This window comes from Leguminivora glycinivorella, chromosome Z (assembly GCF_023078275.1).
Source record: "Leguminivora glycinivorella isolate SPB_JAAS2020 chromosome Z, LegGlyc_1.1, whole genome shotgun sequence".
NCBI classification, from domain to species: domain Eukaryota; kingdom Metazoa; phylum Arthropoda; class Insecta; order Lepidoptera; family Tortricidae; genus Leguminivora; species Leguminivora glycinivorella.
Window position 1 is genome coordinate 22,120,240 of NC_062998.1, and position 18,134 is coordinate 22,138,373.

The 18,134-nt window shown below is 39.5% G+C and overlaps 1 protein-coding gene across 5 annotated transcripts in view; it reads left to right on the plus strand.

Annotated features, from left to right (window-relative positions):
• The window catches only part of LOC125241845 (maternal protein pumilio-like), a 566,882-nt gene extending 549,437 nt beyond the window's left edge, over window positions 1–17,445 (plus strand). For 4 of the 5 annotated variants that reach the window (XM_048150508.1, XM_048150510.1, XM_048150512.1 and 1 more), the window contains 2 exons: window positions 12,741–12,946; window positions 15,787–17,445. In XM_048150508.1, the coding sequence (XP_048006465.1) occupies window positions 12,741–12,946; window positions 15,787–16,033 (453 nt within the window). In that variant the 3' untranslated portion in view covers window positions 16,034–17,445. The remainder of the gene's footprint in view (window positions 1–12,740; window positions 12,947–15,786) is intronic. The other variant, XM_048150509.1, reaches the window with a different exon arrangement.
• Window positions 17,446–18,134: the final 689 nt, after the last annotated feature.

Here is an 18,134-nt window from a genome sequence, read left to right on the forward strand (position 1 = left end):
TACATATATTAACTTAAATATAAATAATAATGTCAAATTACTCACTATAATCGAAGTGGAAGAATTCGTTGTTTCACCAAATATAATCTACCAGGCATAATAATGGATTGTATTGTATTATTGTATGAAAATAAAAAAACCGGCCAAGTGCGAGTCGGGCTCGCGCACAAAGGGTTCCGTAGCAGCAAACCAAAATTACAGTTAAATCAACCTATCTCAAAAACTATAAGAGATACTTTGATCAAACCAAAAATTGTTGAAAGAGTTAATTAGCATGCATCACCTCTATTTTTTTTAGAATTTTATACCCCGTAGTTATAAAAATAGAGGGGGGGGGACATACTTTTTACGACTTTGAGAGCTGATAATGAAAAATAAGGGTTCCGTTTTTGCCATTTTGGCTACGGAACCCTAAAAATAGCAAAGCAATATAGTTAAATATTCCTTAAAAAAAATATACAAAAAACTTAATAAATACAAAAAAGGTTCAAATAATTAAAAACTTTGGAATGGAACTCGGGATCTGCTGCATCATATTAGTCAGTAATTTGACCGAGACGCCATTTCGATTTACACTAGCAGTGTCGAAATTCACGATAAGTATATATCTTTATTGACAAAATGCGTCATTATTTCTGAGTCTGCTTGAATTAACTAAACCAATATCTTTAACTTTAAATAATTACTTGTCAAGAGCCAAGTGTCACTGATGACAATGTCAACTAAAAATGCGCGAAATATGACGGCTCTGTGTCGGTACACAAAATTTGGCACGCACATTTATGTAAAATTAATAAAAAATTCACATGGATTTGTCCATGATTTCTGTATGAAACAATATATTTCATTTAATACCGCGACAATGGATAATGTAAAGTAGATGTATACGCATATTTTTATTTAGTTGTAGTATGCGGTGACTAAATAAATGGGAGCGTCTTTTTGTATGGAAAGCGAACCACCTTAAACTTTTCATTGTAACATAAATCCTCTTAATGTCGACAGATTGACTATTTTACACTATTTTCAACAACCACTCACACATGCAAACAGTGTTTTTGTATTCCTGGTAGTCGATAATTTCACGCGATGACAGCCAGTTTAAATAGCGTTGCGGTTAATACGTGGCATTGCATAATTTGCATGGAAATGGAGCGGTTTCGAATCCAGGACTATTTTCACTTTTTTTGTTTTATTAGTAAATATGACTACTGTACATAATTTATTAATAAAACAATTACTGAGCGTTTTCTTCAAATAAATTATAACATATTCTACTCCAATATTTAAAACATTTCAAAAATGTATAAATAAATTTTAGTTTCCTCAATGCTAATTGCATGTTTTTGTGAAACTACGATTCATATGATTTTGTTTTTCAATTGTTTTATTTTCGACTGAGCAAGGGTATTAAAATCGCGTTTGAAATGTTAAATTAGTAAATGATAATGAAAATGCAATAGTAAACTGAGTAATTCCAAAAAACTTTGTACATTAGGATCACGTCTGCGATATTGATAAAAATTGATAGACTGGTCCATGATGCTGAGCAATATCCACCAGGTTTCCCAAAATGTCTTAGGTAGTTTGTAAGAAACTTCCCTTTTTTTGTTACCGAAAATGTATAGTAATCTGTCTGATACAAACTTTTTTTGGAATTGTCTTAGTTTTTATATGTACATATCACAGAACACCCCACTAGAAGCCTAATGGAAGCGATATTGTTCGAGACGCAAATCACCAATCCTTGCGGGGCGAGGCGGGAGCGCACGGTGCTGCCATTGGTCGTTTCAAATAATGGCGTGCCTTTACGCTTTGCCGTAGGGATGGGAATGGGACATGTCTATTATAGACAATAGTACCGGTACTAGTACTGTGGTGAATTTGTTTTGCAACAAATTATAATATTATAGCAGTTTTTCTAACTTATTTATATTTCTTTAGTTATAAAGTATTATTTCTACAAGTAATGGTAAGAAATGCGCAAGTTAGGCGTTTTTGCAAGCTTTTATTTAACTTGCAATGTTAGTATATTCAGGTGAATTCATGCGATTTTTAAAGCAGATATTTTTAACCGATTGAGCTGAAATTTTGCTCACATAATTGTGTAAATCACGTGACGATGCAATATTATGGTATCATGGAGCTGATCTACTGATGGACCAGAAACGTGGCCAATTGGCCATAGATTAAATTTCATATCTGATTATGATGTTGACCTCAATTCCAATAACGCCTAGTTACCCTTCGGGTTGGAAGGTTAGATGGCAGTCGCTTTCGTAAAACTAGTGCCTACGCCAAATCTTGGGATTAGTTGCCAAAGCGGACCCCAGGCTCGCATGAGCCGTGGCGAATGCCGATGCCGGGATAACGCAAGGAGGATGATGATTGTGATAGCACCTCAATAAAAATCATTCTATTAACATAATAACTAAACTGTGCATTTTTACTTACGTTTACTATGTAAGTTAAATTACCAACTAAATATTCTAAACTAATCATTGATAAGTTTGTAGCAGACAGATTACTATACATTTTCGGTAACAAAAAAGGGAAGTTTCTTACAAACTACCTAAGACATTTCGGGAAACCTGGCGGATATTGCTCAATTAGTAGTGTTGTCTAGAACTATGTAAACCGAAAATGGTCCAGACATCCTGACGTCAGAATGTCTGCCCACTTTATTCGCTCGATTTTTCGATATCAGTGGAGGTACCAAATATATGTGCTCAGGTTCCAAATAGTATCAAATAGGTACTAAATTTTAGTATGTACTAAACATCAAATATCTGTAGTGGTCCAGGGGTCCTGACGCTCACAAATAATAGACGTAGCTCGGAAAGCGGCTAAGTTAAAGTGGGACTGGGTTGGCCATGTCTGCCGAATGACGGACGACTTGTGGGCCAAGATAACCACGGAGTGGGAGCCCCACGAGTCAAACCAGGGATCCGGCAGACCACACCGGCGATGGCGGGATAACCTGGACTCATTTTTGATTGGCTGGCCAGAAATAGCACTAGACAGAGAAGATTGGAAAAAGAGGGGGGAGGCCTTTGCCCAGCAGTGGGACACAGTAGGCTCTGAATAATAATAATAAGGACCGCGAAGTACTGTACTACAAGTACTTACCTGCGCCAGTTCTCGAAAATGATCGTGCCACGCTCTATTGGCATCGATCTATTATCACTGACAGGACTATTGTAGCCAATAAGCCTGACATTGTGATAATAGATCGACTGCAACGCCGGGCAGTGCTCGTTGACATCACCATCCCCCATGATGAGAATCTCGTGAAAGCTGAGAAGGACAAGTCCAGTAAGTACCTAGACTTGGCTCACGAGATAACCGCCATGTGGGATGTTGAATCAACGATCATTGTTCCGATAGTCGTTTCAGCGAACGGTCTCATAGCGAAGAGTCTCGACCAACATCTTAAGAGACTCTCGCTAGGTGGCTGGATCAAGGGCCAGATGCAGAAGGCGGTGATCTTGGACACAGCGCGGATAGTTCGACGGTTCCTCTCTCTGCAGCCCTAACCACCGGCAGCTTGGGCCCTGCCCCGCTGCTGGCGGCACCCTAGGTTAGGTTTTTTATAATATGTTTATATGTTTTGTAAGTGTTTTTTTATTTTACTTTTATACTCATATCGATGACCGTAGGCTCAAAGGGCGTAAGGGACAAAATGGCGAAAATGAGTTATGAATGCAGTTATACTCAGATTTTTTTCTCTATCGAATGGTATATTCAACGTCTTGATACCTTTGAAAATATGTCCGATACGCTCTAAAAAAAATCGTAATTTCTACCAAGTTTGAAAGAGCATTTTGTCGTATCCACCAAGCTAAAAAAAACTTTTGGTGCGTTTTGGCGTAACTCCCCAATCTCATGTACGTTACAGGGCGGATCATTTATCTAAATTTAAGAAATCTTTTAACGATGGGTGCGAATTTGGTGCTCTATAGGGTGCAAATGACGTAAAAAATATTAAAAAAAAAAAAATATTTAATTTGAAAAAGTGCCTCCACAAAGCTATCGAAAAAAAACCAACGACATAATAACTCTGCTTTGTATGTTTTGCTATGTACCCTCGTCGATATTTATAGTAACGCTACAGGAATTAAACTGCCGCTGAACGTAGTGAAAAACTAAGAAAAAGAGTAAACAATTAAATACTTGACCATTATGTGAGTTATGACCAATATAGTACTAAATAATTAAGTTCGAAAACACTTTTTTAATGTGTTTTTCAACATACAACATACAATCACGCCTGTATCCCATAAAGGGGTAGGCAGAGCACAGTCATGAAACTACTAAAGCTTCAGGGCCACTCTTGGCAAATAAGGGGTTAAAAGAAAACGAAACTGTAGCATGTGTTTTTCATTACTTTAAATAGCTTTATGGAGGCACTTACCAATAATTGATACTTTTTCATTATTTTTCTAAGAACGGCCTCCACAAGAGGCATCAAAATCGCACCCATCGTTTACGAAAACCTCGAAAAAAGTTGTCATAATACAAGTATTTGTGTCCGATACGCCTAAATATTCATGAACTGAATATAGCTGTTTTTGGCGCGTAACGTACAAATCTTTTCAAAAACTCATTTTTTTTTTGGCGTAACGTACATCTATCTCTGTTATTAATCCACTACTACTAATACTTATTATTAAAAGAACTTAAAGATACATGAAAAAATCAAAAACAAGCATTTTTTTTCTCAAAAATAAATAGTTTTTTGGCTCTCTTGAAAAATCGTGTTTTGTCCCTTACGCCCTTTGAGCCTACGGTCATCGATATTGTAAAAAAACCTAGCTTAAGAGAAAAGATAAATAAAGGAAATAATAATCAAACTATTATTTGTCAGTTGCTTTCTATTTGTTTTTGGTACTCGATTGCTTGCAACATGTCGCTAAAGAAAAACAATTTGATCAAAATTTAACAACGTTCAGTGATTAAGTTTCTCACTAAGGAAGGAAATACGCCTTCGCAGATAAAACAACGTATGTAACCCGTGTTCGGTGATTCGTGCCCTTCCGATTTCACGATTAAGTTCTGGTCTAAGCAATTTAAATCGGGCCGGGAAAGCCTAGAAGACGATCCTCGTAGTGGACGGCCGATTTCTGCCATTACTGAAGAAAATGTGACCAAGGTGAAAAATACAATACTTGAAGACCGACGAGTGAAACAATGGGAGATAGCCAGAGATGTGGGCATTAGTAAGGAACGGGTTAATGAAATAATTCATAGCTATTTGAACATGTCTAAGGTTAGTGCCCGCTGGGTCCCCAAAATGCTTACTGCGTTAGACAAGGACAGACGTGTCAAATGTTGTCAAGAGTTTTTAGACATGAGTCGAGGTAAAGAGGAAGAAATTATTTCTAGGATTGTGACATGTGATGAGACTTGGATTAGACAATGGGACCCAGAAAGTGAGCAGGAGTCACTACAATGGAAATTCAAGGACGAAAAGCCTCCTCGGAAGTACAAGGTTCGTCCATCGGCTAGTAAACTTATGGCGACCATTTTTTGGGATACTGAAGGAATTTTACTAATAGATTATTTACCTAAGAAAACTACAATGAATGCTGACTATTACGCAAATTTACTTTGCCAGCTCAGAGAAGCCATAAAAGAAAAAAGGAGGGGTAAACTTAACAGAGGAGTTCTGATATTACACGACAATGCACCAGTCCATACTGCTCGCACTACACAGTTAGCCATGGCCAAAAATGGCTTCGATGCTATCGACCACCCACCTTACAGCCCAGATTTAGCCCCATGTGACTATTTCCTGTTCAGACTTTTAAAGAAAGATCTCAGAGGACGACGATTTTCTACTGAGAGTGAGATGATAGCTGCGGTGAACGAGTATTTTGACGACAAACCGAAAGAATTTTTTTTACTGGATTAATGTCATTATTTGAAAAATGCAATAAATGCATTTCAGTAGAAGGAGATTATATAGAAAAATAAAAATATTTTACCCAGTTACGCCTTTTCTTTCATAGTTAGGTAGATTACTTTTCAGCCACCCCTCGTAAGACACGTTTCGAAATACAGCTTTATGATCTTGATTTATCTGTTTTGCAAGTTAACTTTTATAAAAGTATGACACACTTACCCATATTGACCTTATCTTAAAATGTGTTTTTTTATTTTATTTATGTGTATTGCCTATGGCGAGTATGTTCTGTCGCGTATGCTTATTAGCACGCCTAACGAACACCTAACTGCCTGTCAGGGGATGTAACTCGTGTATAAGCGAATTTTGGCATAATTGTAGGGAATGGTGTCATAATTCACATACTCAAAGTACTGGGGGGTAGGGATGGAGATCACGGGTGGAGGAGGGTGTAAAGGTCCATTTTTTTAGTTTTTGTGAATAGTTCTTAAACTGTGTCACATAGCAAAGAATGTTCTAAGACAAATCATCAGTAATCTTCATAAAATTCTCTACAAAAAAGTATTCATACTTTTTATCTGGATTCATGAAATATGGAGAGGAAAAGATGGACAATAAAGAAATAAACACATTTGTTTATGTACGGCACGTTTATTCCTCTAAATAAAATTCCTAATTATCTTCTATCTCTAAAACACTCTCATCATCATCGTCGTCGACGGTAGCTTCGATGGGAGCTCCGTTAGTGCACACACCCCAGCATACACCACAGACACTGGAGCAGGCAATTTCTGTTTTTCGGCAGCCGCGTCGCACCCACACCCAGTCTTGCATCGGCAAAATATGGTTCTCAGAATAGAGTCAGGTGCCTTGGGGTCGTTTGTTGTCACTGGCTTTTGAGATGCTATCGTCTCGTCTGGCCCATCCTCATTCAGTAGGTGGTAGGGGGTTGCCGATCCATTGTTGTACCTACCTGTAAATAAGTGAAAAGATCAAAGTACTTAAGTATTTAGGTTAAATAGATATTAGTATTATGAAAAAAACTCTTAAAAGTGTTTGACAACTTGTATGATTAAAGATAGCTGCAGGTATGCTCTGAACGAGCGCTGCTTCGAAGCTCCTCTGGTAGGAGGAAAAGTGGCCAGATCCTGATTTCGGCCTTAACGATGCTATTGAAACAGCCGAGTAGCGATATTTGTTGAGGTTTTGTTCCTCCTTTTACAAATAGTGCGATGAGCCTGTAAAAATAATTTTTGAAGATGTTTTGAAGAAGCTGGCCAGTCAGAATTAGAAACACATTGGCAACAAAATAGGGTACAAATAAACTAGTTTAGGTCGTTCCTGCCCCTCTAGCACAACTTGTCGCGCGCGAGTCCATACTTGAAGTCGCGCTTGATGTATGGACTCGCGCGCGACATGGCAAGTTGTGCTAGAGGGGCAGGTGAATATTTTCAAGCCAGATTGTAGCTAGCTAAGTATTTCTTCTCAGTTCTGTCTGTCTGTCTGTCTGTCTGTCTGTCTGTCTGTCTGTCTGTCTGTTACGCTTTCCCGCTTAAACCACGCAACCGATTTTGATGAAATTTAGAAAAGACAATCTTTAGACCCTGAGACAGAACATAGGCTACTTTTTATTTCGAAAAAAAGGGATGAAGGGGTTGAAAAAGAGGTTGAAAGTTTGTATGGCATTTCTTAATTTTAAATGATAAAACCATGAAACTTTATATTTTAGCACTTGATAAGAAATCATTAAACATATATTTAAAGTCACATACAGGTCGAACGCGATTAATTAACATTATTTTTACCTTTAAAATAAACATGGTGGGAAATAAACATTAACTAAAAGCGGGTAGATTATATTTATTTGTCTACCCCGAACATTTATATAAATTAATATCGGGTAGTTTTGTGTTGTTTACATCTCCGGTGACATTTTGCTGGGACGTCAGTCTTCCGCGACCACGGCCAGTGCAACCTGGCCGAAACGTTGGGAAAAAAGGTAAAAATAATGTTAATTAATCGCGTTCGACCTGTATGTGCCTTTAAATATGTGTACAAAGCGCGAGAACTTAAAGTGTTATATCATTAAACATCTTGATAAGGGATAGGGATAGCGATAGGGATAGCGATAGGGATAGCGATAGGGATAGCGGTAGGGATAGCGATAGGGATAGCGATAGCGATAGCGATACGGATACGGATAATATGGGTATCGTTAGAGGGATACGGATAATCGGTCGGCGGTCTCTTACAATCAATGTGCTCTAAGACGATCGTTGTTTGCTTGCTTGAAGATTACGTTTGCGATAAGTATAAGCAAAATGTAAAAAATTGTAAGGGATAATAAAAAAAAGTACTTTTTACCCACCGATCATAGTGTCTAAATACGGGCTATGTGGGATGTTTATAAAGGTTTCCCCAGCGTATATAGAATTACCTACGCTGTGGTCGATGTGTAATATTTCTACAATCATTGCATGCAAAAGTATTATGTGCAATCGAAATAATCGCAGATAAATATACCTACAGAGAAACCTACGGTCCCTACGGATCCATCATCATCTTGCTAGACCTTTGTCCCATTTACTTGGGGTCGGCCTTCCCCGTCCTTTTCTTCCATTCTGCACGATTGAGCGCAAGATCGGCGTCTATATTGTGGTCTTTCAGGTCTCGTTGAACCGTCGTCAGCCAGGTGGGCGGGCGTCTTCCTGGTCCTCGCTTTCTCGTTGGAATCTCGAGCGCTACCTTAACCATGTAGTTTTCTGGACGCCTCTGTACATGGCCGTACCACCTCAGACGTTTTTCCGTCAGCTTTTCGGTTATTGGTGCTACCTTGAAACTTCCCCGAATATACACATTCTTGATTTTGTCCATCATGGTGACACCCGCCGACCAGCGTAGCATGCGCATCTCTGTTGTATGGAGTTTATTCAAATGGGCTTTATTAGTGGCCCAACACTCGGATCCGTACAACAACGCTGGTCTAACTGCCGTCTTATACACATGACCCTTCACCTTCAAGGGTATTTTTCTATCACATAAGACGCCAGTGAGCTCTCGCCATTTCATCCAGCCAGTCTGAGTTCTATGGACTATATCGCTGTCAATCTTTCCGTCGCTGCTGAGTACGGAGCCAAGATATTTAAACTTTGTGACAGTTGGCAGGCGATCAGTTCCTATATAGAATCTGACGTTTTCTGGGTTATTTGCCGTTGTATCAAACAGACAGGACATGTGCTCGGTCTTCTTCCGACTGATTTTTAGACCGTGACCCTCTAATGCATCTACCCAGCTATTCAGATCGCGCTGAAGGTCAGTCTCAGTCTCTGCTATTAAGGCCACGTCGTCAGCATATAGAAGGTGCCAGGGAACAGTCCGTTGGCATTTTTGTGTAAGATAATCCATCGTAACATTAAAGAGAAGTGGACTAAGTGTGGAGCCCTGGTGTACTCCGACCTTGAGCTCGAAGCTGTCGCTCATACCTGCCGGGCAAATGACCTGAGTAGTGACGTCTGCGTACATGTCCATAATAAGGTTGATGTAAACCTCTGGGATAAGCTGGGCACGTAGAGCCTCCCATATAAGGTCTCGTGGTACATGGTCAAATGCCTTTTCAAGGTCAATAAATATCATATGAAGGTTTGTGCTGTTGTGTTTGGCCTTCTCAATCAGAATTCGTATAGCCTGAATGGCGTCAGAAGTACCTTTTCCCGCAACGAACCCGCACTGATTAGGAGTGAGCTTCACGATACAATTTAGTCTGCTGTTGATGATCCTCTCCCATAGTTTAAATGTGTGATCCATGAGCTTTATTGCTCGGTAATTCCCACAGTCACGTACATCGCCTTTTCCCTTGTAAAACGGTATTAAATGGCTTCTTCTCCAGGCGTCTGGTATTTTTTGTCCTGCTATGAGCCTGTTAAACAACTTCCTTAGCCAGTCGATGCCACGGTGCCCTGTATGTTTCCACACTTCTATTGGTATCTCTGATGGGCCTTGAGCTTTGTTGTTTTTCATATTTCTAATCTCTTTGATGATTTCCCCCGTCGTGACTTCTGCTGTTGGACCTAGAACTGGCGATGGATTTTCATGATTTAAATTTCTGGGATTAGTTACATTAAGCAAATGACGGTAGTACTCTGCCCATCTTTCTCTTATGTCATTATCTTCTGTTAGTAGTTTGTTGTTTTTATCTGTGATGTATTTGGCTGAGGTTATATCCTTACTTTTTCTGTTTCGATCTTTTGCGACTTTATGAATATTGATTTCTGTAGTGGAAGATTCTAGTTCTTTGTAGAAGTTAGCCTCAGCTTTAGCTCGTGCGATTGCCACTTCGCGTTTTGCGTTGGATTTCGCTCTGTTGTAATCTGCTTTATCCGTGACGTCGCCGGTCTCCTGCCATTTCTTAAATGCGAGCTTTTTGGCTTGCACAGCATCTTTGACGGATTGTTGCCACCATTTGGTCTCTTTGAAGGGGGCTCTCTTGCACCTGGTTCTCCCTAAATGTGTTTCTGCGGTTAATCTACAGAACGTTTCGAAATCATTCCACATATCATTTGCTGTTTCTACCTTTGAAGTGTTCTTTGTTTCAAAGTACGCTTCCATGTCTTGGACAAATTTCGATCCCATGACGGTATTTAGGGATTTCCACTTAATTTTCGGGATTTGTTTGTTGCTGCACTTGACAGGTTTATTTAGCTCTTGAACTGATATTAATAGCCTGTGCTGAGAGGTCAACGCCTCTCCTGGGATTACTTTACAGTCCCTAATTTTGCCAAGATGTTTTCGCCTTACAAGGGCATAGTCTATTTGGGTCATATGTCTTCCGCTTCGATATGTTACTAGGTGGTCTATCTTCTTTTTAAAGTATGTGTTCACAATGGCAAGTGTGTTTCTCGCTGCAAACTCTAGGATTCTGTCACCGTCCGCATTGCGGGTGCCAAAGCCAAAACCGCCATGCCATTGCTCAGCGTTGATATTATTTTCACCCACATGACCGTTTAGATCTGCACCAAGGTATAGGCTTTCGTCCTCTGGGATTTCACTGATGAATGTGTTAAGGTCTTCCCAGAATGCGTCTTTATCATCCTCACTGCAATTTGTTTGTGGTGCATATGCACTGATTATATTCGTGCATGGCTGACCCTCTAAGGCGATCTTCACTGCCATAAGTCTGTCGCTGACCCTTTCGACGTGTAATATTCTCTGGGTAAATTTCTCAGATATCACTATGCCAACTCCATTTCTGCCGTTGGTGGTACCATGGTATAGAAGTTTGTAGCCGTTTCCGAGTATTCTTGATTTTGACCCCTTCCACCTGGTCTCTTGTAAACAACATGCGTCGATGCAACGTCTCTTTAAGACATCGCTGAGTTCCGTGCCTCTGCCAGTCAGGGAACCAAGGTTCCAGGTAGCCAATCGCATTTTAACACATGTGTCGCTTCGATGACCGTCGCTTGAGGGGGACGCCCTAGCATTAGTACTCAATCTCTTATTTGAACTTTTCATATTAGGACAGGGAAAGTGTTGTGGCTTTATTGTTTTACTGCCGGCTGCCGCCTGACGCAAAGACAGTATTTCTCGTGGAGACTTGTGGGAGCCACCGTTGGGCTTTTCTAAGCCTCATCCGCTGCCATCCCTACTAACAGCACCCTGCCTAGTGCTGCATTCCACTGCAACCTGTAACCTCAATATGTGAAGGCAGCTTAACAGTGGGGTTTTGCCTCTTGCGCCTGCTCCGCCGTACTAGTGGTTGCCACCTCCGCCTTCGCAGCCGTTAAGGTCTTCGCCCGTAACCCTGGGCACGGGATCCACGCTATACCCCGTAGAACTGGGTCCCTAACCGAACTCGGTCACCTACGCACTCCGGCCTACTGAGGTGCGTTGGTGTCCACCCCCACGACAAGGACGCGCCGGTCAGGTATTACCACAGAGGTTGACAGGGAAGGTGACCCTGTCCCCCCTGTGGCCGGGTTAATGATCTCGTGTGAACCCGAGACCAAAGGATCCCTACGGATCCAAATGAATACTTTTATTATGCGGGCGAAACCGCGGGTAAAAGCTAGTAATATTATAAATATTACACGTTCATCAATAAAATTATTTAACAGCAATTAAATTAAGATTAATACAATTTCAGTCTAATTATAATTTCAAATATTTAATTGAAAGATGCATTCATTGATTATATTACTGAAATTCATTGATTATATGATATGTCATTTAGATTTGTTAATTTGATGTGTATTATTTGTATGTGTTAAAATGTCAATTATTAATATTAGCGCCATCTAGTCTAGCGTTCCCCAAAGGTGTAAAGCCATCTGAACCACCGTACCTTTTACCTAGGGCTTTGAGGTACGTTTTTTTTCTCGACTATCCGTCTGTACGGAGTTACATATGTCTTTGACAATACTAACGAACAAACTATGAACGTATCTTTACCGTTTAGTATAATATACATATGTAAACTGTATAGGCCCTACAATCGATTGAACTAATTCGTAAATAATCGCTAAATTTGGCAAACGATACGTCTTACTCTTACTTACCCACATCGCTACAAACTTAAATAGAGGCAAAAAGAGAATATTACAGATAATGGATTTAGGGCCGGTTGCATAAAACCGTCTGTCACCGTTAAAGCGTTCGTTAAATTTTATTGTATGGGAAGTTCCATAGACGTCTGCTGCGTGACGATGATGTGTCTGTCAAATGGGGTTGATGATAGAATAGAATAAAATAAACATTTATTCGAGAACACAGACAAGACAATATACACATAATAACAACAAGACAGAAAGGAATGAAGATAGCCTTTGTATTTTTGTTTCAGGATCAGTATGGCAACTACGTGGTGCAACATGTATTAGAACACGGCGCGGCGGAGGACCGGTCCCGGCTGGTGGCGGCGGTGCGAGGCAAGGTGCTGCAGCTCTCGCAGCACAAGTTCGCCTCCAACGTCGTCGAGAAGTGCGTCACACACGCCACGCGCAACGAGCGCGCGCTCCTTATTGACGAACTCTGCGGGTTCAATGATAAGTCAGTATCACCATTGCTTACATTACATACCGCAGAACCCTGAGATTCGCCAACGTTTAGGAACTTTTTTCCAATATTATTTACAGATATAGGGTCCTCGTTTTCGTATAATGCTATTTCGAATGGAACGGAATAAACGTAAACAAACTGCTGTCACTGTCCCAAGTAACACGTGCAATTCAAGTAAGGGGTTCTCAATTTAAGGGCCGACAGGTAAACAAATAACTTTTAACCATTATTAACGATCACTCTATTACACACTCAAAATCGTGAATCGAAAAAACACACGATGACTGTTATATTATGTTATGATCCCATGCAATTCAAAATAAAAATCGGTGCAAAATTTACGAAGTTCTGTCATACCAGATACTTAAAAAACCAATAATTAAATTCATAACCACCTTATTATGCATCACCGTGTTTTAAGACGGTTTCAATTTGCCATTTTGACTACCACCTAGCCTCGAGCGTTGGTGAAAAATAATGTTTAGCGGCCCGCTACTTGGTCGCCCAGGTACCACAGTGATACCAGTGCAATAAACAAACTACCCCAAAAAACAGCTTTTTAATAATGATAAATATACCAAAACGTGTTGTGTTAAAATTTAGTTTCGTTTAATGAGAGTCATTATTTGTGTATTAGAATATATAAAGATTTCTAATAAATATGTAAAATATGGGCATTTTTAATACCTCTAATGGTGAAAATTTTGTATGGCATCGGCCACACCTTTGTTTACAATAATTCCGGCTAATTCAAAATGGCAGTATAGTTGCGATATCGATTAGCAAAGTAAGCCTTTCACAGTTGGTGCGGTGAAAAGAGCTTTACATATTCCATTACACAAATAGTTACTCTGTTTAAACTTTAATCGTCAAATTTTTGAGTTGACACTTATTGCAAAATGCATGTGGGATAACACATTATTGCATATCAGCATCCAGTTATCTGTAGGCCTAGTACATGATGGCCGCGAGAGTATGTCGCCGCGAGATAGACTACCCGTCCTTATGTCATTAATACAGAAGAAGAGGTGTCATCTATCTCGCGGCGACATACTCTCGCGGCCATCATGTGCTAGGCCTACTGTTTACTGTTTTTAAGTCATAAAATTAAATTAAGTTATTTACAATTATTTACATAAATTAAAAATAAAATACAACTAAATTAAAAACTAATCTAAATTAAACTAAGTCTTAACTAAAATAATTAAAAAGATATATACATAATATACATGCAGCTACCTGAGGTCCCCAAAGTATGGAAGTGTGCCCATGAGACTGGCTACATTCCCCCGCTGAATAGCAATGCCAATTCTTTGGCCAAGGAATGAGCCAGCCCTAGGATCACCTGAAGATTCTCGGGAGTCCAGACACCCAGTTTTTGTTAGGATCATTAGGTTTTAATTCCCTTGCAGTTAGGCGTAATTACAATGTCTTAGTTACAGCGTGTGGAATTTTACGCGGCGATACAGACTGTCCCGAACTCGTAGAAAGAATTGTCAAACTTAGTGTTCCATTTGTGCCCAAAAATTTACTAAGACCGCGAAATCACAACCTTTTAGCAGCCCCAATAACACGAACTGTAGCGCATAGAAATTCACCAGCTGTGCGGGCTCTAAATCAGTTGAACTCGTTTCTGTCATGGGCTCCAGAATGTGATGTGTTTGCAAGTAGTTGGATGATTGTGTATCAAATGTGTCTGCGGTATTGTGAGGTGATGGACGAAAGGTGATCGTATTTTATATATGTTTGTTTCTTTTGTTAATCACCTAACAATATATATAAACTGAATTGTACAGTGCTTTGGTTTCGACTGTAATGCTGTAAATTATGTTTACAATAAATAAATAAATAAAATAAAAAATGTGAAATGTGATTCCACTGGCTTTAGAATGGGCAGAAGAATTTTTACACCACTTAAAAGGCACACGAAAACATTTTTATTTATTTAAAAATATCGTTTTCATGCACCGATTTTGCCATCCGTCACTGATTGTCATCTCGGCCGAACTGAGGTACCCAAAACGAGTAGATTTTACACCCCGCCTACGTCAGGTTAGATTACGTTGGGCTATTATTGAGCGGACATAATGCTTCCATGGTTTTTTCGTTCACTGGTTAGTGCCAGTCCCGGGCGAGACAAAGGAGTTTTAGAATTATTTTGAACTTGATGGATTGTACCCACAGTTTTTAAGAAATTGCACAAAATAACTTCTGAACAAAGTATATGCAAGCATTTTATTATCTTGAACGTATTTTCTTTCGAATAAAAACAGAATTTTTACAATCGGTACACGTAATCCAAAATTACCACCGAAAACGCAACATACATACATAACCCAACAAAAAGGTAATCACGCTCTATATCCCGGTCAATATAAGTCTAATACATAACCCGTCTAGTTTGTATGTATAAATTAGTAACCCAATTTCCTGAGAGATGACACTGTACTTTGGCTGAGTTTATGGGGTCGGGACACTCGGGACGGTTATGAACTATTAAGTTGTAAAATTGTTTTTTAACTCTTAAGAGGGGACAATTATTTTGACGAATGGTAGACTACGAAACCCTACACTGAGCGTGACCCGACACGCTCTGGGCCGGTTTTTTTTTATGTAAATAAAAATTGATTTAAATTAGGCGACTATAGGTATCTCAGGCGAAGATCTCAGGTTTTACGGTAATCAAACTGTCCTTGATGATGTGCTGTAACTGCTTTTTTTATTTATCTAAACAACTCGCATCTTCGTCGTCAAGGGTTGGTTGATCACATTTCATTTCAATACAATCTCTTCTGATCGATTATTAGTTCGGTCTGTAATATTGATCGCAGTCGTGCGTTTTTCAGTGCACTTCACGTGATGATGAAGGACCAATACGCCAACTACGTGGTACAGAAAATGATCGACGTAGCGGAACCCACACAGCGCAAGGTTCTAATGCACAAGATACGTCCACATATTGGTTCGCTGCGCAAGTATACCTACGGAAAACACATTATTGCCAAATTGGAGAAATTCTTTATGAAAGCGCCGGAGCTAGGACCTATCGGCCCACCGCCGCCAAACCCTGTTCTGTAGTATGTGTAAAGTATTAATGTCCGCGGGCTTGAGCTGATGCGACGGCGCGGGTATCCCCGCCTATTATAAATTTTGTGAATATTGAGATTGTACATTTGTAACTATGAGCTCGCCGCTTCGTCGTCCACCGTTCACCGGCATATCATGCCGCCCGCTGCAACCCTCTCGTAGAATAAGTAGCGGCAAACGACAGCCGCATTAAATCTGATTAGGTATTAATATAGTCGTGCACCGCGTCGTGTCTGTATATGGTAAGCTCGTGAAGTACCTATAATAATTGTGTTAGTCGTATTGTTGTGTTGTGAGAGGCGACGGCAACGGCCACGCACGGCACGGGCGGCTTCAGCGCAGACGTGAGGCCCCTCTGTACATACCGTAGCAGACTGATGTAAAGAATGATTCGATTACTGTAACAATAGTTGTACAGCGTTGACGCCGACACTGGTGCTCGGCCGTCGCGTCACTGTGGCGTACATTTATTGCGTTTCTAGCTCTTAAGTGTTCTAGTATTATTCGTTGTTCGTATGATCTATGTATAAATATTTGAACGTCTCTCATTCTCGTGTAATTTATGAATCGAAGGAAAACAGTGGTCACAAGGACCGAACAGTTTTCTAAATTAGCTCGTTGTAGAATAACTATTAGCTGGGCTAGGGGACCTTGAATCTTCGAGTGATTGAGAAATGCCGCAGGCAGTTCTAGACAATCGGCACTATAGCCGTGATTCTATTTTATAATTGTAATTTATGTATTTTGTAATGTATTTTCAAGTCAAGCTCTCGTTTAAGTTAAACCCGGCTTTTAAATCATACTATCGAATATTGTTTGATGCTGGAATGTATAGTTACTTTAATTTTGTGAAAATGATATTTTTGTATATTTTTATGCAAGTAATTTAAGTTATTTAGTTATGTAATTAGCCTTGTTGGAAGCTGGAAGGAGACGGCTCTCGCCGGGAGCGAAGGCCGCCCGCGGTCATCGGTCCGCGGGCGCGCAGGCGCGCGGGCGCGGGCGTGCCGCGCTCTCTTAGGTTATAGTGATGATTGTAAAGTCCTGTACTGATAGTTGTAGTTCCGAGGTCTACCTTGCCGGATGCACGTCACAAGCGTAGCTGCTCCTCATTCCCCTGTGTAATTAATTTTATAGGAAGCGTAGTTTCCTATGACACCTCAGATTTTTTACATTTAGAGGTAACTAAAAATTATTGTATATGGCTGTACAAAAATGATTACAAATGATTTGTAAAACCTGTATGTGATGGAATAAGGCGGAACGACAAGAGTGGTGAGGTAAAACTGATCGCGGCTCCCGCCGTTCCGCTTTGTAGGTTGTACTAGATAACATTTATATGATGATCCATCTATTTAGACATTAATTATAATAAAGCATTTCTGTAATAATATTACAAAGTACATGTTGTTTTATTATTTACTAGCGACCCGCCCCGGCTTCGCACTGGTACTATACCTATACCTACATGTAAACCTTCCTCTACAATCACTATCTACTTATTAAAAAAACCGCATCAAAATCCGTTGCGTAGTTTTAAAGATTTAAGCATACATAGGGACAGAGAAAGCGACTTTGTTTTATACTATGTAGTGATTTATTTAATAATTACTCGACCATGTGCATGCATAATTGTTTGACTACAGAACTTTGTAGTAACAATAGGCTACTTGACCCTTTTTTAAATCTCTTATATGTATTATTAAATACTGTTCAATGAACCGAAATCAATATTGCCATATTTTATTACAAATTGAAAACCACAAAGAATATTTTTAAAGTATACTTTTTTTAACAAGGCAAAAACAACATCAGCCATGTTAGTCTATAGATTATCTGTCCTTGACGTCATTCTGCTGGAAAACAATATTTTCTAACATTTAAATATGCACAAATTTATTTATGATTGGACATGAAGTTATAACGGATGATAACAAAAAAATGAGAATACATTTATGCAGCTCTAGAAAAAATACTAGTCAACCATTGAAAAAAAGTTTGTTCTAGAAGTTGTTACTATCTCTTTTGTGTAACATAATCGTCATTTGTTTTTTTCATAAGTTATTTTGTTGCTCAAAGACGGCGTGGATAG